This window comes from Physeter macrocephalus, chromosome 11 (genome assembly GCF_002837175.3).
Source record: "Physeter macrocephalus isolate SW-GA chromosome 11, ASM283717v5, whole genome shotgun sequence".
NCBI lineage: Eukaryota > Metazoa > Chordata > Mammalia > Artiodactyla > Physeteridae > Physeter > Physeter macrocephalus.
Genome location: NC_041224.1, coordinates 35,539,666 through 35,563,790, shown reverse-complemented (window position 1 = coordinate 35,563,790; position 24,125 = coordinate 35,539,666). Strand labels below are relative to the sequence as shown.

General features: G+C 35.1%; 1 protein-coding gene across 11 annotated transcripts in view; it reads left to right on the top strand.

Moving 5' to 3' along the window:
- Positions 1–24,125, top strand: part of ZMYND11 (zinc finger MYND-type containing 11) — a 134,152-nt gene that overhangs the window by 48,920 nt on the left and 61,107 nt on the right. For 10 of the 11 annotated variants that reach the window (XM_024129567.3, XM_028495613.2, XM_028495615.2 and 7 more), the window contains exon 2: positions 8,107–8,241. In XM_024129567.3, coding sequence (XP_023985335.1) covers positions 8,126–8,241 — 116 coding nt within the window. In that variant the 5' untranslated portion in view covers positions 8,107–8,125. Of the gene's footprint in view, positions 1–8,106; positions 8,242–16,942; positions 17,057–24,125 lie in introns of those variants that run through there. The other variant, XM_007100616.4, reaches the window with a different exon arrangement.

Genomic DNA, 24,125 nt, shown 5'->3' with positions numbered 1-24,125 from the left:
CCATGCCCATATGTGTTCACTGGCGAATTCTACCAAACATTTATGGATGAAATTACACCTATTCTCTGCAATCTCTTCTAGAAGGTAGAAGCAGAGATAATACTTCTAACTCATTCTTTGAGGACAGCATTACCCTAATATCCAAATCAGACAAAGACAGTACAAGAAGAAAAAAAAACCCCAACAAGACTACCATAGGCCAGTCTCTCTCGTGAACATAAATGTAAAAATCTTCAACAAACTATTAGCAAATTGAATCCAATATAGTATAAAAAGCATTATATACCATGGCTAAGTGGGATTTATCCCAGGTGTGCAAGGGTGCTTCAGCATTTGAAAGTCAGTGTAATCTATCACATCAGTAGGCTAAAGAAGAAAAATCATGTGATTATTTCAATAGATGCAGAAAAGCATTTGACAAAATTCAACACCCATTCATAATTAAAACTTATAGCAAACTAGGAATAGAGAGGAATTTCCTCAACTAGATAAAGACTATCTACAAAATTCCTACATTAACACCATACTTAACAGTAAGAAACTCACAGGTTGCCCACTAAGATCAAGAACAATGTCCCCTGTCGCCATTCACTTTTAACATTGTTTGGAATTCCTAGCTAATGCAATGAGAGAAGACAAGGAAATAAAAGTATACAGATTTGGAGTGAAGAAATAAAGCCGTCTCTGTTTGCAGATGACATGATTGTCTATGAATAAAATACAAAAGAATTGACAAAAAACTCTTGGAAATAATAAGCAATTATAGCAAGATTGTAGGATACAAAGTTAATATTACAAAAGTCTTATCACTTTCCTATATACCAGCAATGAACAAGTTGAATTTGAAATGTAAAACACATTACCATTTACATTAGAATCCCCCAAATGAAATACTTAGGTATAAATCTAACAAAAATATTATTACAAGATTTATTTGAGGAAAACAAGATTCTGATGAACAAAATCAAAGAACTAAATAAGTGGAAAGATAACTCTTGTGCATGAATAGGAAGACTAATATTGTCAAGGTGTCGGTTCTTCCCAACTTGATCTATAGATTCAGTGCTATCCCAGTCAAAATCTCAGGAAGTAATTTTGTGGATATTGATGAACTGATTCTAAAGTTTGTATGGAGAGGCAAAAGACCCAGATAGCCAGCTCAGTATTGAAGGAGAGGAACAAAATCAGGGCCTGATACTACCCAACTTCAAGACTTGTTATAAAGCTGTAGTAATTAAAAGTGTGGTATTGGTGAAGTAACAGCCAAATAGATCAATGGAACAGAAGAATAGAGAGCCCAGAAATAGACCTACATTGATATAGTCAGCTGATTTTTGACAAAGGAGCAAAGGCAATGAAACGAAGCAAAGTCTTTTCACCAAATGCTGCTGGAGCAACTGGACATCCATACACAAACAAAAATGAACCTAAACACAAACCTTATGTCCTTCACCAAAATTAGCTCAAAATGGGTCTAAATGTAAATGTAAAATGCAAAACTAAAACTCCTAGAAGATAACAGGAGAAAACCTAGGTGACCTTGGATGTGGTGATGACTTTTTAGATATAACACCAAGACATGACCCATGAAAGAAATAATTGATAAGGTGGACTTCATTAAAATTAAAAACCTTTGCTCTGTGAAAGACAGTGTCAGGAGAATGAGAAGACAAGCCATAGACTGGTAGAAATATATAAAGAAGTCTTAAAACTCAACATTAAGAAAATGAACAAGCTGATTAAAAAATGAGCAAAAGAATTGAACTGATACTTCACCAAGATGATATACAGATGGAAAGTAAGCACATGAAAAGATGTTAAACATCATATGTCATTAGACATTTGGAAATTAAAACAACATTGATTTACCACTATATATCTATTAAAATGGCTAAAATCCAAAACACTGACAACACGGATCACTGATGAGGATGTGGAGCAGTAGGAACACTCAGTCACTGCTGGTGGGGATGCAAAATGGTGCAGCCACTTTGGAAGACAGTTTGTCAGTTTCTTACAAAACGAAATATACTCTTAGTGTACAATTCAGCAGTCATACTCCTTGGTATTTACCCAAAAGAGCTGAAAACTTACTTACACACAGAAACCTGCACAAGTGTGTTTATAGCAGCTTTATTCATAATTGTCAAAATACGGAAGCCACCAAGATGTCCTTCAAGTTGACTGGATAAATAAACTGAGGGGCATCTAGACAATGGAACATTATTTGGCACTAAAAAGAAATGAGCTTTCAAGCTATGAAAAGGCATGGAGGAACCTTAAATCCATTTTACTAGGTTAAAGAAGCCAGTTTGAAAAGGCTGTATATCCTGTATGATTCCAACTACATGACATTCTGGAAAAGGTAAAACAGGGGAGAAGTAAGATTAATGGTTGCTAGGGATTGTGGGGAGAGGGAAGGATGACTAGATGGAGCACAGAGAATTTTCAGGACAGAGGAACTATTCTGTATAGCATTTTAATGTCTTTATGCATATGTGAAAACCTATAGAATGTACACCACCAGCAGTTAACTATGGACTTTGGGTGATAATGGTGTGTCACTGTAGGTTCGTTGATTTTAAGACATGTGCCCTCTGGTTTGGGATGTTGATAATCAGGGAGGCTGTGGGAGTGTGGGGACATGGGATTCTTTGTATTTCCTGCTGAATTTTGCTGTAAACCTAAAACTGCTCTAAAAAAATAAAGCTTATTAATATTAATACCTTAGAATAGTTCTTCCCAGATAACAGTACTGATGAACCTAGTGGCAGGGCAGGAATAAAGATGCAGATGTAGAGAACGGACTTGAGGACACAGGGGGGAAAGGGGGAAGCTGGGACGAAGTGAGAGAGTGGCATGGACATATATACACTACCAAATGTAAAATAGATAGCTAGTGGGAAGCAGCCGCATAGCACAGGGAGATCAGCTCGGTGCTTTGTGACCACCTAGAGGGGTGAGAAAGGGAGGGTGGGAGGGAGGCTCAAGAGGGAGGGGAAATGGGGATATACGTGTACATAAAGCTGATTCACTCTGTTGTACAGCAGAAACTAACAGAACATTGTAAAGCAATTATACTCCAATAAACATATTAAAAAAAGTTATTCCCAGATGGATTAAGAAGTCAATATTTTAAAAAATTGTATAAAAGAGGAAAATACAAATGAATATTTTTCAGACTTGAGTGTGGAAGGACTTCTAATCATTAAAAGTGACCATAAGGGGAATACATAGCTAGATTTCAACATTATAGTTTCATTTGATGTTTACTAAAAGACAGACAAAAGTATTTTGTGAATAACTTTAATATGTAAAGAAATTAATATGTAAATGGGAAAATAGCATGAATAGGCTATCAATAAAAAGTAACTTCAAATTGCTAGTAGAGTTTGGGAAAATTTTAACCTGAACTAAGTCACAAAGAAATGCACATAATACAATGAGATTAATTTTTAAATTTTATGCAATATTTGATGTAAATACTTTTAAATATTTATATATTTATGTTAGATGACATAAAAATAAAACAAAAACTTGCACCCCTCCACCAGAAGTAAAAATCAGAACATATTTGATGCTGTGTATTCTCCCAGTGTGTTCCTCCTCAATGCAGCCTCTTTTTCCTGCCCCCCTCAACTATTCTCTTGTCCTATCATGTTTATCATTTCCTTGCAATAAAAAGTTTCCCCATATATGTATGTGTCACCAAAAATTCCTTTTTAAATTTTATTTATTTATAAGTTTTTCCTGATTTGCTTTCTTTTTTATCTTTTTTCCCCCGCATTTGTAACATTTGTATGATAGGAAACAAGGTACTTACATAGATGGAAGAGATTGCATTAAATTAGATTTGTAGGGATAGAGAATACCGGTATTGCCTGGAGGCTTGCCAAAGTTACTTGGACCAGCTTACACCCATCAGAATAACTAGTGTCAAAAAACTACAAAATTATAAGCGTTGATGAGAATGTGGAGAAATTGGAACCCTTGTGCACTGTTGGTGGGTATATGAAATGATGCACCTGCTATGGAAAGCAGTATGGTAGTTCCTCAAAAAATTAAGAATAGAATTGCCATATGATGCAGCAATTCCACTTCTGGGTATTTGCCTAAGAGAATTGAAAGCAGGGTCTTGAAATATTTGTATACACATGTTCATAGCAGCATTATTCACAATAGCTAAAACGTGTCCATCCACAGATGAATGTATAAGGAAAATGTGGTATATACATGCAATGGAATATTATTCGTCCTTAAAAAGGAAGAAAATTCTGCAGTACGCTACAGTATGGGTGGATCTCACGGACACTATGCTCAGAGAAATAAGCCAGTCACAGATGGACAAATCCTGTGTGATTCCTCTTCTTTGAGGTACTTAGAGTCATCACAGTCATAAAAACAAAGTAGAATCATGGGTGCCAGGGGCTGGGGTGGGTAATGGGGAGTTAGTGTTTAATGGGTATAGGATTTCAGTTTACAAGATTAAATGAGTTGTGGGGATGGATGGTGGTGATGGCTGCACAGCAATGTGAATGTATTGATACCACTGAACTGTACACTTAAGAATGGTTAAGATGGTACATTTCATGTGTATTTTACCACAATAAATTAAATTGGTAAGTTTACTGGGAAGTTTTGGGGTTTGTTTTTTAAACTATAGAACTCTTGAGAATCACTGCGAGTCTGTCATATTCCTCAGATGTGTTGGAGCTAAAAAAAAAAAAAAAGGATTGAGGACTATATTGTATATCTCTACAAGTTTTCTGAGCTTTCTTTTTGATATCTTAATCTTTGATATAACATAAACGAAGGCTTACTCTGGGACTTTATTGTTTATATAATATAACTGGAAAAGTTTAATTTTATAAGTCCATATCAAAAGTTTATCATGTTCATAACTATGCTATGCACCTTGGAAGACAGATGAAAAATAAACAAGACACGTCTTTTCCTTACTTGAATTAATAAATTCTTTTTAGGAATTTTAAATTATTTGTACAAGGCAATACATTTGTAAGAGATGAATAAACAAATTACAATTAGAATACACAAGATAATTGAGTTTGATTCTTGCGAAAGCGATGGTCAGGAACATTTGCATCGTAGTAAGTCCTAGAAAGAACGGAATTTTTAGTAATTAGTAAAGGGGCAGGGAGAACATTCTAGACAGAGAGAACTGCTTAAACAAAGGGATAGAGTTATGAAGTTTGGGGACACATATAGAAATTTTGAGTAGTTCAGTTTAGTAGAAATATAATATACATTCAGGTACAATAGACTAAAGTTTGGTTTGGCCAAAATCAATTAAAGGCCTTATATGATAAGCTGTAGGTGCCTAGAATATAAGAAACTAATTTTCTAAGATTTTCTTTTTATTGACAAACACCTAAATTACTATCCTTATATCTAGCCACATTATTAATCATCTTTACTAGCTAATGGAAGGATTTTTGTTTACCTTATTATTACATTCCCAGAGCATAGAATGCCTAACATGTAACAAGCATGCCTGAAATGAATGATTTTAGATTTCATAAGAAGGGGGAATTTCAGTGATTGTACTTTAAAGAGATCTTGTCCTAATAAGTCAGGTTGTTTTTGGTACTTTTATAACATGCCTCCAAGCTTCACTGTATTCACCTGACTTGGGTTTGCATCCTTGCAGTGTTCTCCTTGGGTTCCTATAACTATGAGCATTTTCTTTATGGTGTACCTTCATTACCAGGCATATCTACCTGTGTGACATGGTGTAGGTAGATGTCAGAAATCTTTGGCTTTAACTTTACATCTGTTTTCCTGAAGTGTAGCATTGCTTAATTCTTTAATCTTGAGCTTAATCATTTCTAGGAATTAAGTGACACCACTTTTAGAATTTCTGCTACTAGTCTACTATATTCTTCTGGTTGTTATGTAAATAGTTATATTTGCTATTTATTTTAGTATTTGTAAATGTTAGCTTTACCATAATATATCTTTTGTATTTCTGAATAAACTATTCTTAACTTTATATGTATTTTGAAAACGTAAGTTGAGTTATATATATGTCAACTGTACCTGTTTGTATTCTAGTGTTTGTTCCAAGGATTGTAATATGCATCCTCGATTTGACATAGTTCCTCTTAAATTAGTATAATAAATACCATTTCACATAAAACGTAAGAATTTACAATGATATAATTACTTACTACCCCTTCCCCTCCTTTGTGCTATTGGGTTGTCATCTATATTTTACTTCTACATATGTTATAAACCTAATGATACCTAACAATTATTTTTGTTTGCTTTAAACGGCCAATTATCTTTTCAGGAAATTAAGAAATTTTATATTTTCCCACATATTTACCATTTCGTAGTGTTACTTAAGCTAGAAGTAGTATCTGTTTTATCTGAATTCTCACAGCATATATTTTGTACCATTTATGTCATATATGACATTACAGTTAGTAGTTCCATGTATATGTCAAATTGCCTTTGCCAGTTTTATGTTATTTTCTGTCAAGGACTAGAGTTTATACATTTAAAAATACTTCATTGTGTTTAGCTATTGCCTTACACAAAATAGGCAACATTTTTTTAAGTGTGTAAGAATGAAATTTTGTTCTTTTATCTGAGTATTTGTATAATCTGACAAGTTGTATTTTTACAGTTCACCATTAGATGTCACTTTCTAACATTTTATATTCTTCCCAATAAATTCCATACCATATTGCGTATCAGATTTGGAAAGTTGACACTCCTATACAAGTGCACTTAAACTGAGAAGTTTCTGTACATTTTAAAGTGGTTACTTTCTTGAGCAGAGATATTCATAAATAATAATTATAATTTTAAAAATCTCTTAATTTTATATTGAAGTCTATACTGAACCAACTAATTTTCCTTAAGTTTTCTTTAAAACTTGAATGCTGCTGTTGTTTCTGATTCTTAATTGATTTTGTAATTCTGAAAAGCACTTTCTTATTTCAGGAGCCTACCTGATCCTAGACTCACCAGAAGAGAGTCTCTAGTTAAGCTTTAATGGCAACTGCTGGTTTTATTTGGGTTTTTTGGAGAAAGAGGGAGAATTGACTTAGCTGTGAAAAGAAATGTAGAGGTGGAGAAAAAGATTCATGAGGCTCTCCTGGCCAGTCATGGAATATAATGAAGTGCTAAGAATGAATTTTCCTTTCTTATTCTCTCCTCTTAAAAGATAGGAAAGGTCAGGTCAAGGAGATTTCAGCCTCCCCAAAACTTTGATGTTCACCTATGCCTAAGGGCCTCAACATCATAACATAACCTGTATGATTTAGGGGTCAGGTGTCTCGGTGCCTAACAGGTCCCTCTGTGCCCAGTGGAGAGTCCAGGCGTGTGGCCTCTTCTTACAGTACCATCTCTCATCAGACATTCAGGCTGCAACTCCGTTTTTTCCCCAGTCTTGCCAGGACACAGCTGGTGGCTATTTTCCTCAGTCTATTCAGAATATTGAAATTTGAATAAATTAGCAATGTTGTTTCCTAATAACATAATGAATGACCAACACCTCATCCAAGCATCTGAACATTTCTAATAATGTGGGTCCATCCATGTCATGCTCTGGTATACCAACCCCCAGCCTTTCACACCTCAGCCAGAAACAACTATTCTATATTTTATGTTTATGGTTTTATTTTTTAAAAAAAGGAATGTTGTTTTCATTATCAGTATGTCTATATTGAATTAAAATATTTAAACCATGAGTATAATAAACGAAAGTACTTCTAATTCCACAATTTAATTTCCATTTTGCATTGATCTGTCAAATTACAATGTAATATCAAAAATGAAATTTTATATAGTAACATTTTTGCTTTATAATAAATTTAAAATGTATATTTCTTTGACATTGGTATAAGATGGCCACTCATTATTCTTGGGAAGACCTTTTTTACTGTTGGTCTTGTAGTGTCATTCTTTGTGAAGTAATGAAGTGAAAAGTTTTATGGAGTAATTGGTGATGTGGATGGTAGAAAATAAAATAAAAAGTTGGCCATACTATATATTGAGGTGCTGAGAGTGTTACTTATATTGATGATAACTCATTTTGTAATCCGTGCTTTTCCCTTATGTTTTTGTATATTGCTACAGCTGAAGGAGTAAACAGGTCATGGCACGCTTAACAAAAAGACGGCAGGCGGACACAAAAGCTATCCAGCATCTTTGGGCAGCCATTGAGATTATACGGAATCAGAAGCAAATTGCCAACATTGATCGTATTACAAAGTAAGTAATTTTAAACAAAAAAAGTCTATGTAAAATTTTATATATGACTTTGGGAGAAAAGGTCCAAAGATTATTTATTTATTAATGCTAATTAACATATATTACAAAGTACTAGATACTTTGCCTTACAGGAGTATAAAGTTGTTAGGGAAATAAATACTGAAACATACACAAGCAACTTGTGTTTAGAGGTTGTATAAATGAATATTAGATAAGTAAAGTATCAATGTGTACTATTTCCAATAGTACACTAATAGATTTTTAGTTCTCAAAAATTTTTTGGCTCTTGAAAACAAGTCCTTATTTAAGTCTTTTATTAAAAAGACTTTTAGTTAATCACTTGCTTTTATGTAAGTTAATCACTTGCTTTTATGTAAGCTATCTAAAAGTCTACTGTTCATTATTCATTTTAATATATGAATAATATATGCTACCATATAGCTTGGTGTAGGTATAGTAACATCTTACTAGTTTGTAGCGCACTAACCAAGAATTTTTAACAATTTCATTTTATATTTTAGAAGTTATAGTAAATAAATCTTCAGTTGACAGAAGAAAGTTCTTCATTATTTTCCAATGCTGTTTATCTTGGCAGTCCAAGATTCAGAATAGAAAAAAATCAGACTACTGTATGAATACTCTATTTACATGTTATGTACTAATTATAAGGGAGTCTTCAAATAGAACTTGATTTTGTTTTGTTTGGTATTTTTAAAGGAATAAAGTTAAACTAATCTTTTAAAAATGTTTGAATGATATTTTTTTGTAATTTAAATAGAATTTCTGTATACTTATTCTCCAACACATTCTTTAGATGCTACCTATAAAAATGGAAAACAGATGATTTATGAAAGCTCATTTAATTAAGTGCTTATTTTTGTCGTTATTAATAAGTAACAAAGTTAAGTATCATATTTTTGTCACTTAGCCATGTTCTAGTGAAGATTATAAAGGTTACTTAAGAGGGAAGGGACATGAGAAAGAAAGATGTTGTTGTATATTGCTTTAACTCTGTATTTAACCCTTTGAATATTTTAAAGTTGCCCACGTACAACTCCTAGCTCCTATAGGTGAATAGAAGGGAAAAAAATAGGTAACAGCTATGTGGAAAATAAGAATAAAATAAATAGTACATAATAATTAAATTACTTTTTTTTTTTTTTTTTTTTTTTTTTTGCGGTACGCGGGCCTTTCACTGTTGTGGCCTCTCCCGTTGCGGAGCACAGGCTCCGGACGCGCAGGCTCAGCGGCCATGGCTCACGGGCCTTGCCGCTCCGCGGCATGTGGGATCTTCCCGGACCGGGGCACGAACCCTCGTCCCCTGCATCGGCAGGCAGACTCTCAACCACTGCGCCATCAGGGAAGCCCTAAATTACTTTTAATATTGGTGATATTGGAATAAAAGTTTTTTTTAAAAACCTCAAAGAAGAAAAAGCCTTAAGTATTTTCCTGTGGTTGGGCTTTTTAAAAAACCCATAGTTTATGTATATCAAAAATTACTTACAGAAGAATGTAGAAAAAAAGATACTGTTCTTTGGATTTAATTTTTTAAATTAAAGTCATTTAATCTTGACTGAACTATTTCAACTTTACAGGCTATTACTTCTTATTAATCCATGGCATCTTTCTCTGAAAGCTCTAGGGACATTCTCTAGGAAGCTGTGGGAATCTCCAGGTGACATGTATAGAGTTTGGCTGACAAGGTTGCTGATGTGGGTGTCAGAGTAGTCTTTGGATGACTGTAACGTGTGTACATGTGTATACATGTTAACTTGTGAGCGATGCAGAGGCTGTTGACAGCACTGCACACCTCTTCTTGTTGTGCACAATGGTTTGTCCATAAATATTCTCTCTCTTCCTTTCCTCATCAGTACAACCTTAAGGGTGCCAAGGCTTATTTACCTTCCTGTCCTAAGGTCCATCCATAGATCTTAAGATAGATATGAATAAATTCGTTTACCTGCCAAATAGTCATTGTTTTATCAGTCTTATCTAAAGATGAAAAAAATACTGAGAAAATCAGAGGGTAAGTGTTTGAGTGGTTTCCAGTGTTTCTTCTGCCTCATCTAATCTGAGAGTATGTCATATTCCTTTTTATTATGGGGGTGCATTTAGAGCATCTTGTACTTCTTTCATAACACTAGTCACATGTGTAATTATTTCCCTGACAGACTGTCAGCCCCGGGAAGGAGCTGTCTAGATAATTGCCTAGCCCAGTGCCTTGGCTTCTCAGCAGTGTTAATTTCCTTGCTCGTAACCCTTGCCAAGGTAAGTTAGGAAGAAGAATTGGACCATGATAGGAAGTCAGATCTTTTGCTTTAAAGCCTAATAATCTTATTCTGTATTCTAAATAGGTAAATACTTTTCAGGCTTTAGATTAATTTTAAATCAAGGTGCTCTGCTTAGTTACAACTAAGTCTGAACATAGAGGTATCTTTAATCTTAATCTAAATATCTTAAGTTACTGAAGGCTTTCGTTGAGTTGATGTGAAGAATGTATATGTAGTCATTAAGTTTCATTCTATATTTGACTGGTGAGTGACTCCATAAAAATACAAACTGTACAGCTTCAGTCACGCATTAAGTTTTGGGCTTTGGGGTCACGGCTCTTTATATTTTTTTTTTTTTTTTTTTTTTGTGGTATGCGGGCCTCCCCCTGCCGCGGCCTCTCCCGTCGCGGAGCACAGGCTCCGGACGCGCAGGCCCAGCGGCCATGGCTCACGGGCCCAGCCGCTCCGCGGCATGTGGGATCCTCGCAGACCAGGGCGCGAACCCGGTTCCCCTGCATTGGCAGGCGGACGCACAACCACTGCGCCACCAGGGAAGCCCACGGCTCTTTATATTTTGAAGCCTGGCACATCCTAAACACCGTAGTTTACCTCTGTATAATGTTTTAGTTCTGCTTGTTTTTATTTGGAATGTCTTTTAAGTCACTTTTAATCTATAGGTTTCTCATTCATCTTTTTTTTGTTGTTTTCCTTTGCAATTTATTTATCTAAGGACCTGGTTCATTTGCTCTGTTGTTTCCTATAGCCTGCCTTCACTGGTTTCATCCCTGTGGTGTACATTAACCTGCTGCTCATTCCTTTGCATCTCATGGAAATTAATAGTTGATCCTAAGGCTTGAGGGTGGGGGTGAGACTTCTTCATAGGTGGTGATGTGTTCTGCCCTCAGGAGGCCATAATGTATTTCATCTGGCAAGGTTAGTACTAAGCCTGGTATGCAGTGGCTAGATCCAGTAATTCATTAAGGATTGCAAAATAGTGATAATCTAGTTTTTTCTTTTTTAACTGGAATAATTCTATAAGGACATAAACTTCCCATCATGTAGTATATGGTTACCATGTGGTATCGTTCATATCAGAAAGGTAGAATAACTGATTCTTTTATTTACCATTTTTCACAATAGCATCCTCTAATGGCAACCAATTAGGTTTTTTGTGTTTTTTTTTTTTTTGTCATTTGGAATTCATGCTTTCAATCCATTTGATATATATCAGTCTGTTTCTGATATAATCCCTATTGATGCTTAACTTTTCCCTTCTTTGACAATTTGGAGCCTCTTCACGTTGGCCCCTGAAGTTCCTCTCTGCTTTCTGACACGACAGAAATTTTTCAGGCTCATCTAGGATACACCCTGCTCCAGTCCTGGAACCACTGATTTCTCCAAGGGTCTCTGGTTTCTCGCAGTTAGAAATTATGTTTCAAGAGCATTTTTTGGACTTCAGTGTGCTCATTGTTGCCAGGTTGGTCTCTCTTTCGAGGCCTTTTAATGGACGAATTAGGAAATACATATAATTGTAAAAGAAAAAAACTACATCATGAATTCATACTGATATTTTCCCCTTGAATTTACGGCTACTGGTTTTTACTGAGCTATCTAAAATCTTTATCTCCTTTCTTACACAGTAAGAGTCATGATTCTTTAGGACATCATGGATAATAACATTTTAGAATATCATGTAGTTACTCAATTGTTTCATCCAACACTGCATCCCAAGCTGTCTGAGAATAATAGCATCAACACTTAATTAATAATACATTTCACAGAAACCATATAAGTTGTCTTACCCATTTTTAAACAGTTGTACTAATTCTAAACTGTCACAGAAAATAGCAATTACATATTATACTTTCTTCCTTACAACTGCCATTTAGTCTTACTTCTCCAAGTAAGTGTGTATTTCATGCTCACCACTGATATCTAAAGTTCATTCTCTAGTACATTCTCTAAAAAAAAAAAGTTTTTCGCTTCCCCACCCCCGCAGTTTTATTGAGATACAGTTGACATATAACATTGTATTAGTTCAAGATGTACAACATAATGATTTGATACATGTTTATATTGTGAAATGATTACCACAGTAAATATAGTTAACATCCATCACCTCTCCTAGTTATGAAATTTTTTTTCTTGTGAAGAGAACTTTTTATACTCTCTTAACAATTTTGTATTGTTAACCATGCCGTACATTACACACCCAGAACTTATTTATCTTATAACTGGAAGTTTGTACCTTTTGTCCACCTTCACTCATTTTGCCCATCCCCAGTACCTGCCTCTGGCAACCACCAATCTGTTCTCTGTATCCATGAGTTTAGTTTTTCAAGAATCCACATATACGTGAGATCATATAGTTATTTCTCTTTCTCTGTCTGACTTATTTCACGTAGCATAATGCCTTTAAGATTGATCCATGGGAGGGAGGGAGACGCAAGAGATATGGGAACATATGTATATGTATAACTGATTCACTTTGTTGTAAAGCAGAAACTAACACACCATTGTAAAACAGTAATACTCCAATAAAGATGTTAAAAAAAAAAGATTGATCCATGTTGTCACAAAATGATGGGATTTCCTTCTTTTTTATGGCTGAATAATATTCCGCCATACATGTATACCATATTTTCTCTATCCATTTGTCTGTGGATGGACACTTTGGTTGTTTCCATGTCTTGGCTGTTGTAAATAGTGCTGCTATGAACATGAGGGTGCAGATATCTTTTTAAGATAGTGATTTCATTTTCTTTGGATAAGTACTCAGGAGTGGAATTGCTGGATCATATGGTAGTTCTATTTTTAATTTTCTGAGGAAGCTTCATAGTTTTACATAGTGGCAGCTCCATCTAGTAGATTCATAATCAAGACTTCCTGGGGACAAATATTTGAGTTCTTGCATGTTATAATAACAGTTGGTCTGCAGCCTTTTTACTTGACAGTGAATTTGGTTGGATATAAAATCCTTAGCTTTTATTTTCTTTCTCTGAGGTTCTTATATATGTTATCTCTTCTGGTTTAAAGCATTGCCATCAAAAAATCTGATGACAAGTTGATTTTCTTTCTGTTGTGACTTTGTCCTTTTGCCTAGACTCACAAGATTTTTTTTTCTTTGAAGTCTAGGAACTTGACTATGTCTCAGTGTTGGTTATTCTAGGTTGTTTTGTTGGGTATACAGTGTCCCTTTAATATGTTTTTTTTAAATATTGAAAAATTTACTTTAAAAATGATAACAGTTTGACCCTTGAGCAACATGGGTTGAACCGTACAGGTCCACTTATATGCGTATTTCTTTCAATAAATACACACCACAGTACTACGTGATTCATGGTTGGCTGAATCCAGATGTGGAACCGCAGATACCGAGGGCTGACTGTAAAGGGAGACGGAGATTTTTGGCTGTGTTGGGGGTGAGGTGGACTCTAACCCCCGTGTTGTTCAAGGGTCAATTGTATATATATCATCCATGGACTTTTATTATCTTGTTTAGTTGTCATTTATTGGGGCCTTCTCTTATACTGTATTGGTTTCTTTTTCTATCTTCCATATTTGTAATTTTCAGTTTAGGCAGTTATGAATAAAGCTACTATATATTTTTGGTTTTTAATATTTTCTTTCTTTACAACTTCTACCTATGACTTTTTCTGCTATGTACTCACTCTTGTGTGCCTTCTACTTTGGACTTTTTACTTCTGAAGTGAGTTTTTTCATTTACTACACATGTTTAAGTCATTTTTGAGTTTTTCTAATTCTGATTTATATCTTTCCTATATCTTACATCATCTTCTTAACGTCTTTTCATGTGTTTTAAAATAGTAGTTACAGTTTTCATCTGTGTTATAGGCACATCTCTCAGGCGTGCTTTCATTTTAAGGATGTCTTGCTTCTTCAGCCACAGTCCTTTCATGTGAAATCAAGCTTCCAGAACTTGTGTCAGGGAAAGGTGGTTGAGAATAGTTTTTCTAGGTATGGCTCTAAAGCATCTTCTTATGTCATTTTTATGAAGAGCTAACAATATGGCCTCATATTTACCATGATTTCCTGCTTCTTCTGTACCTTCTTCCAGAATCGCAATTTCTTTTGTACCCATTGTCCTTACATTGGAGATCTTTATGACCAGACTTCAGTAGTGTTTGGTACTTTTATTACTAGCAATTTCTCCACACTGTGGAGCTCTGTACTGACAGGGAGCTTTGGATTATTAATTTTGAGTGTTCATAGGTCTCACTATGTTCTAGCCCCTTAAGGCTTTACCATGAATTCACAAATTACCATCAATTACCTGCAAATGGAAGTGTGTAAAACCCTACCCAGTTTCAACTGCTGTTCTCGAATTGGCCCACTTTGCTTTTCAGTGACTGCCTGTTGGTTGTTTTATCCTCCTATACTCACTTCCATTAGGTGGTCTGTTGTGTCCCTTGCTTTCTCCTGCACAGGTGTCAATACAAATTGCAATTGCAGCTCTTGGAGATTTGTCCTCACCTACTAAGACTTTGGGATTCATGGGGATTCTCATCACTTAATTTTGTTGTTTATGTTGTCCAGGGGTTGGGTTGATTGTTGCTTTTGCTAACTCTTCTAGTAACTTTATGTAGAGGGTTTGGGAGACATTAAAAACCATGTTACTTCTACCATCTTCCCAACTCACAGCAGTCTTGCCGTTTTAATAAAAGAAAAAAAAAAGTTGTTAAAGTACTGTGTATTTTCTGAAGTCCTAAAGCAGAGCTAAAAGTGGTAAAAAATTCCTTCTAGCAGAGGCAAATTTAAGGAACATTTTTCATTTTTGTATATAACACTAGACACATCAGAATCTACAGCAGTATCATCTTCAAAGGATCATTAAAATATTAAATATGTGTTGAAATTTAAAAAGAAATTTCATGAGTAGAAGCTTCAGGTCCTCCAAGTTAATCGAACAATTAGGGACTAATAACAATTTCTCTAACAAAATAGGATAATTTTTCTGTGTTGCAAATGTTTCTTCCACCTAATATGATGATGTCTAACTTTCAGGGTTCATAGCAGTAGCCTCCTATTAGTTGTCAGTACACCTCCATTGGAAAGAGTCTTGAGTCTTTTTTACCACTTTCTTTTACTTTTTTTTTTTTAACCTTCTAGTTTTCTGTTCAAAAAGGAGTAGAAAAGGTGCTATAAATTAGAGAATCACTGTTGAGATTTATTGACTATTTCAAGTATTTAAAAAACATCACTAAGAGAAACTTCTTTGACAAGTTCTGTTATTTGGGGATGTATTTTTATAAAAAGAGTCAATCTGAAATCAAAATACATGTATGGGATGAAGTTTGATTGTTTAAAATTAATGGGTAACTTATGCCTCTGATTTAAAAGCTCATGTTTATAAATTTGATTTAATGATGGTATAAAATTCCATACATGTCTGCACTTGGAAACTAAATAAGCACAAATAAATTTTGGCCTCTCCAAAATTTTATAAAATATAAAAAACATTTTATATTTTTAGAAACTGAAAGATGTTTTGTGATGTTTTAATCATCATAAGATGGAAACATGATTCATTTTATCATAAAAAAGAATATACGTTAGTCAGTTTAGATGAACATAAGCATAGGCAAGAGTAGCTTCTCTTTTAAAGGTCTATAAATGCTAAATTATAAGTAGCACATAGGAATTCATCAATTCATAATGATTCATAATGAAATTTGGATAGGTGTAATGAAATTAAAGCTTTGAAATAATTGATTGCTTAGCACTTATATAAAACGTATTTATAAAATATTTTTATGTTTAAAATCATGATGTTAGCCCATGTTTTACAGTTTTTAAATCAAGGAGCAAAGAGGTGAAGATTCATATGACAATGAAATCAGTAACAGAAATGAAATTTAAACTTTGAATTCCTAAGATGCCCAGTATGATTCTTAACTCATTGTCAGGTTATTTTTAAAAATGTCACCTATATTTTAATATCCAATAAAAATACTCATTGTCAGCTTATTTTTTAAAATGTCACCTATAGTTTAATGTCCAATAAAAGTAAGTTACATGTCATTTTTTCCTCTTTAATCCAAATAAATAATTCATATCTAATTTGGATAATTATAATATAGCATTAGAGTTTCATAAGTATTCTAAGTAATAGTTATAATTTAAAGACATATTTTTGAAATAAGTATGGATTTTATATTAGTCTCTGCCAGCATTATTGGCTAACATCATTGGTGTCATTGGGAGAGGTCAAATTAATTTTTTTGTTTACTGTTGGAAAAAGCAGTTGAAACTTTCTTTCCTGTCTTGAATAACTTTGATTTTGTGTTTCTAGAGGTAACCATGTTTGTGACTAGCATGATTAGACTAACAATGGATTGGTTGACTTAGTCCCATTCAAGTTAATGTTTCAGATTAGGGCATCAATTAATTACGTGTATTGCTTACTTTAGGGTCAAACCCCAGTTAGAAAATGTGACCTCTGACCTCTTGTGACATGTTTGGCATTGAAATTTGAGTTCTCCTGGAGTTCTTCCTGTCACTACAGACAGACATAAGCCCAAACTGTAAGTCTTCTTCATGTGTAGGTTGCCTTTGAAGTTGCAACTAGGTACACATTATTTATTTGTTTATTTATTTATTACAGTTCAGTTTTATGAAACCCATGATTTCTAGGAACTATTTGTTAAGTTATAATTTTGTCTTGTCAATTTCTATTCCCTCATAAGATTTATTGTAGAATAGGAAAATGGCCATTGTCTAAGTTACTTTTTTGAAAATAAAGTTAGTTTTAAAAAATTAGCAATTAATGTTATGCTGTATATGTACTTCCAAGAATTCTTTATTCTCATAACTACATTCTCATTTCAATCTACATTGATTTATTCTTTCTTACGTATCTTCTTAAGGTAGCAGATTGGCAGGTACAGTTTACCACTGTTACCATTATTATTTTATTTTACATAATAACAGCCTTACAGAAGAAGTAACTGATTCTGAAGAACCATAATCCACAGTTCTACATGAGTTTTTTCTAGTGGCACTCGCCTTGGCTTGGATTGTTGTCTAGCTGTTTTCACGTTTCACATTTCTCTGCAGTTCTGTGATGGAAATATACAGACAAGGCACAGAACAGTGTCAATAACCATTAAAGAATAAAACAATAGTACCAAATAATAGGAGAGGTATCACAGACAGAAGACAGCTCAGCCCCATGTGAGTGGAATGTTTAATTAATAACATGATAGACCTTATTTGAGGGGGCAGTCACTGTGGGAGTCAGGGAGGCCTTATGGAGGGTATGGAATTGGTCAGGGCTTGGAAGTTGGATGGGATTTGGTGAGTCAGAGAGGGGAGTCAAAACAGAGGGACTGTAGAGTTTTGGGGGAAAGGGAATGAAAAGGCAGAGAGGCCCAGACTAGGAGGGCCTCTAATGCCAGCATTGAGATTTTAATCCTGTGGCTAGAGGGGAATGTAAATGTGTTTGGAGTATCCTAGACTGGATAGATTGAATGGTCCTCTTAAATGTCTGCTCTTCCCTACCTGGCCTGGGTTTTAGCCTTGTGTAATTTCCTGCCTTTGCAGTGGCAGCAGGTTCCTAATTGGGCCTCTGGTCTCCTGGCCTTGCTAGTCTCTTTCCTCTTCCCGTCATTTGTGTCAGAGATGTTTTTCAAAAACACCATCTTATCAAATGTTCCACAACTGAAAGCCTTCTTCTGTTGCCCATGCTTTCCCAATCCCTTGTGCAGGGTGTCAATACCTCGGCCTTCCTCATTTGCATCACCTCTTGCTGTTTCCTGCTCAGAATGGCCTGTACTCCAGACGCACTGGGCTCTTGAGGGCCTCAGCTCTGCTGTGTTCCACACTTGGCTGGGATGCCGGTCCTCCTGGACTTGTCCACCAGACAGACTCCTTTTTCAAGACGTATCTCCTAGGAAGTCATTTCTGACACCTTTAAGTTGACCTAAGCCTCACATTTTATCAGTTTTCTAGATTTTAGGTCTGATTATGTTCTTGATTTCCCCATTGTGCTTAAAGTGCAAATACTTGAACAAGGTATTTGTGCTGAGCCTTTCACAGTCGGACCCTAACTTTCCTTCTTTCCATGACCTGCCTCCCCCAACTCAGAGTCCATCTGATGAGACTGTTCTCAGTTGCCTCAGAACCCTATTATTTTGATTCTTTATTTTGTATTTTTCCTTTATTAATGGACAGAGCATCCCCTTTCTTTTAAGATCCAACTCAAACATGATTTCCTTTGAGATATTGATTTATTCCTCACTATAACCAATCCCTTTACTCTTACTCTTTGCTCACATAGTAACATGTATAAAGCTAAATTTTTATTATTTGTTATAGCCTTTTATGATCTTTAAAAAATATTTCTGCTTCCTTTGCTGTTTGTGAGCATCTTGAGGGTAGGGCATGCATCTTTCCTACCTTTGGATCTTAGTATGAAGCATAGTAGCTGGGACAAGATGCTGAGAAAAGGTTTTTTAATTATAATAAATATTCGGTTGCATTAACTGAAGAAGTAGTTTCAAAGAAGATTATAATAATTGAGAACATCGAGTCATTATTTTTTGACAAGCACAATGCCCTGTATGATTTCTCATTTAATTTTCACACTGGAACTCCGTGAGGTCTATTGTCATTACCCTCATTTTGTTGATGAAGATGATGAAGCTTAGGCAGGTGAAATAAAATGCATACAGCCACACAGGTTTTTGGTGGTAGAACTGAAATTTGATTATAGATGTAATGTCATAGTCCAAGCTCCTAACCATTAAATGTTTCCTTTTGATATTTAATGAATTTATGTTTGTATCCTTGCAAACTTTGAAGTTTTAAAACCATTGTCATCTACTTGGTGTTTCCATATTATCTCATTTCACCCTAACAGCAACTCTGACATTCATATTAGCCCCACTTTATGGGTAAAGAATATGAGGCTATATGAGTAAATTATTTGTCACAGGTTAAATGTTAGAATTAGGGAGAACCTAGTTCTTCAGAGTATAATCTAATTTTTAAAATAAATTCATCGGGCTTCCCTGGTGGCGCAGTGGTTGCGCGTCCGCCTGCCGATGCAGGGGAACCGGGTTCGCGCCCTGGTCTGGGAGGATCCCACATGCCGCGGAGCGGCTGGACCCGTGAGCCATGGCCGCTGAGCCTGCGCGTCTGGAGCCTGTGCTCCGCAACGGGAGAGGCCGCAACAGAGGGAGGCCCGCATACCACAAAAAAAAAAAATTCATTGATGATGCTGTTTAGGTTTGAAGGTTTATTACTTTTTTGTTCAATGAAATTTTAAAATAAAATATTTGTTGTATACCTATCCATCTATAAAGCACCTAGTGGCAGATCATTACTATTATTTTTAATTTTTTTTATTGTGGTAAAGTATACAGAACATAAAATTTACCATCTTAACCATTTTAAAGTATGCAGTTCAGTGGTATGAAATACGCTCACATTGTTGTGCTGCTGTCACCACCACCCATCTCCATAGCTCTTTTCATCTTGCAAAACTGAAACTCATTACCATTAAACAGTAACTCCTCCTTTCCCCCAGACCCTGGCAGCCACTATTCTACTTTCTGTTCCTATGACTATGACTACTCCAAGTACCTTATATAAGTGGAATCACACAGTATTAGTCTTCTTGTGACTGGCTTATTTCATTTAATATAATGTCCTCATGTTCATCCATGTTGTAGCATATTGCAGAATTTTCTTCTTTTTTAAGGATGAATAATATTCCATTGTATATATAGACCACCTTATGCTTATCCATTCACCCATCATTGAACACTTGGGTTGCTTCCATGTTTTAGCTATTGTGAACAATGCTGCTATGAACATAGGTGTACATATACCTCTTTGAGATTCTGCTTTCAATTCTTTTGGGTATATACCCAGAAGTAGAATTGCTGGATCATATGATGATTCTATTTTTAATTTTGTGAGGAGCCACCATACTGTTTTCCACAGCAGCTGTACCATTTTACATTCCCACCAACAGTGCACAAGAGTTCCAAATTTTCTGTGACCTAGTCAACACTTATAATTTTCTGTTTTGATAGTAGCCATCCTGAAGGGTGTGAATGGTATCTCGTTTTTTTTTTTTTTTTTAAATTGGAGTATAGTTGCTTTACGATGTTGTGTTAGTTTCTACTGTGCAGCAAAATGAATCAGCTATACATATACATATATCCCTCTTTTTTGGATTTCCTTCCCATTTCATTTACCACAGTGCATTAAGTAGTCTTGTTGTGTTTTGATTTACATTGCCCTAATGATGACTGATGTTGAGCATTTTTTCATGTGCTTATTGGCCCTTTAAACATCTTCTTTGGAGAAATGTCTGTTCAGATCCTTTGCCTGTTTTTGAATCAGGTTTATATGTTGTTGAGTTTTAGGAGTTCTCTGTATGTTCTGGATAATTTCTCATCAGATATATGATTTTTGAATATTTTCTCCTTTTTGTGGGTTGTCTTTTAACTCTGTGGGTAGTGTCTCTTGATGTACAAAATTTTTAAATTTTCATGAAGTCCAATTTGACTATATTTTCTTTTGTTGCCTGTGCTTTTGATGTCATATCCAAGAGATCATCACCAAATCCAGTGTTGTGAAGCTTTTGTCCTAAGTTTTCTTCCAAGAGTTTTATTGTTTTTGATCTTACATTTAGGTCTTTTATCCATTTTGGGTTTATTGTTAGGTGAAACTCTGACATCATTCTTTTGCGTTTTGATGTCCAGTTTTTACAGCACCATTTGTTGAAAAGACTGTTCCCCACTGAGTAGTCTTGGCACCCTTGTCAAAAATCCTTTGGCGGTATATGCAAGGATTTTATTTCTGGGCTATCTTATTCCATTGTCTGAATGTCTATCTTTATGCCAGTACTACACTGTTTGGATTACTGTAGCTTTGAAGTAGATTTTGAAATCAGGAAGTATGAGTCCTTCAATTTTTTCTTCTTCTTTCAAGATTGTTTTGGCTATTTGGGGTCCATTGAGATTCCATATGAATTTTCTGATTGGTTTTTGTATATCTGAAAAAAAGTCATTGGGATTTTGATAGGGATTGCATTGAATCTATAGATTGCTTTGGGTAATATTGACATTTTAATAATATTAGTTCTTCCAGTCCACAAACATGGGATGTGTTTCCATTTACAGTTGACCCTTGAATAACAAAGGTTTGAACTGTGCGGATCCACTTATACACAGACATTTAAAAAATAAATATGTACTACAGTACTACATGATCTGCAGTTGGTTGAATCCATGGATGTGGAACCATAGATACGGAGGGCTGACTGTAAGGATATACATGGATTTTTGACTGTATGGGTGTAGGTGCACCCAACCCCCATGATGTTCAAGGGTCAGCTGTATTTATGTCTTTAATTTCTTTCAGCAGTGTTTTGTAGTTTTCATTGTATAAGTCCTTCACCTCATTGGTTAATTTAATTCCTAAGTATTTTATTCTTTTTGACGCTGTTGTAAATGCAGTTATTGTCATAATTTCCTTTTCAGATAATGTCAAATACTGTGATCATTTTACTTTTTCTTTTCCAATTTAGATTCCTTTTTATCTTTTTCTTGACAAATTGCTCTGGCTAGAACTTCCAGTACTACGTTGACTAGCAGTGGTAAAAGCGGGCATCCTTGTCTTGTTCCTGATCTTAGAGGAAAAGCTTTCAGTCTTTCACCATTGAGTGTGATGGTTGCTGGGGGTTTTTCATATATGGCTTTTATTATGGTGTAGTAGTTTCCTTCTGTACCCCATTTGTTGAGTGTTTTTTATAATGAAGAGGTGTTGAGTGTTGTCAAATGCCTTATCTGCATCTACTGAGGTCATCATAGGATTTTTTATCTTTCATTCTGTTAATGTGCTGTGTTAACATTTGTTGATTTACATAGTGTGATCCATCCTTGTGTCTATAAAGCACCTAGTGGCAGAGCATTACTGTTAAATTTTTTTTAAACTTCTAAAAGTAACATAACCATATTGTAGGATACTTGCGGAAAAATAAAAAGCAGAAAAATAATCACCTGTAATTTCTCTACTCCAATTCCAGTAAGGGACCTATTTTGATGTATTTCTTTCTGGTCATTTTTCACATGCTTATTATTTTCTCAACATTATTTAGCCTTTTTCCTTGTTGTTATATGGTTACCATAAATTATTATTAGTAATGGTTGCACAATATTCCATCTGGTGAGACTGTTCCGTGCTGTTTTGGGAGGGAGGAGGGATGAGTAGTAAGATAAACATTTATTGTAAGGTTACATTACATTATCTTACCTTCAAATCAACCGCATGGATTGACACTTAATTTTACTTAAGGATATGCCCACTGGGATGCAGAGAGGTTAAATCACTTGTTCAGGGTCATGTAGCTAGTAAGTTGTAAAGCTGGTCTTTGAACTGAGACCTGGTGACTTAAGAGGCCATGCTTTTTCCCCTTTACTTTTGTATTGCCTCCATATGTCATTTAGTAAATTCTTATAACAACTCTTACGTGTTTTAATATTCAGTAATATAAGTAATGAAGGTGAAAGCTTAGAGGATAAACAGTGGTTGGTACAGGAACCATTGGTGTAGAGTGGGTTAGTGCTGGGCACTGGGCTGATCGCTTTACATTCATTACCTTGTTCAGCTTTTATTATGACCCTGTGGGTACATAGTATCATCATGCTGCCATTGGTTTGGATAACTTGGGTGTTTGCAGTTTTTTCACTAGTCTCCTCATGCTTTGAATTATTTCCTTATGATGGATGCTCAGGTTGTCTCCATTTTCCCTCCACCTTGCAAATAACCATGCATTGCTCCAACTCTTCACAGCCACAATTAACAGTCTAATTTTGACCTGCATGAGTAATTTGTTGATGTGTGTATCCAGGAACACTTTGACTATAGGAAATGCATCCACTTAATTTGACCAAGCTCTCAAGAGAGGATGCCCAAATACATGTTCATTAGTGCACAAGGACACAGTTTCTGCAAGCATCTGCATATACTTGACGTCCAGTTGCATAAATTTTGTCACTCAGATATTTTAATTTACATTTCTGTCTTTATTAATGAGAGCATCAGTTCTTGGTGTTAGGTTTTGGCCTTTCTTTTCTGTGGATGTCTGTTTTTATACTTTGCCCATTTTCCCCTTGGGGTTGTCTTTTTCTGTTGATTTGTAGAAGCTCTTGCTGTTAGTTCTCCTATACACTTTATGCTTTGTAAATATTTTTTCTTATTCTGTTAATCTGTTTATTAACCTTTCCCAAAGTGTTCTTTGTTGAACAGAAATTTTAGGTTTTGATATGATCAAATTCAATATTTTTTGCCTAATGTTTTATGCTTTTGAAATTTTATTTAAGGAATCCTTCTTAATTAGACCACAAGAATTAGGTCTTTATCTGTAGTTCTCTTTTTATGCGGTGGTAGAAAAGGATCCGATTTTATTTTTCTCTCTATAGTGAGTCTGCCTGCTTCTTTAGAATTCAAACTTTAGAGTCAGTAACTCTTGGAGATGTTTTAGGGGCCCTTAGCACACCATATAGTTTACTCTTAAATATTTAGTCGTGCCATTTTTTGTTTGCCCTCAGCCCCTGCAACCCCTTCCCACCAATAAGT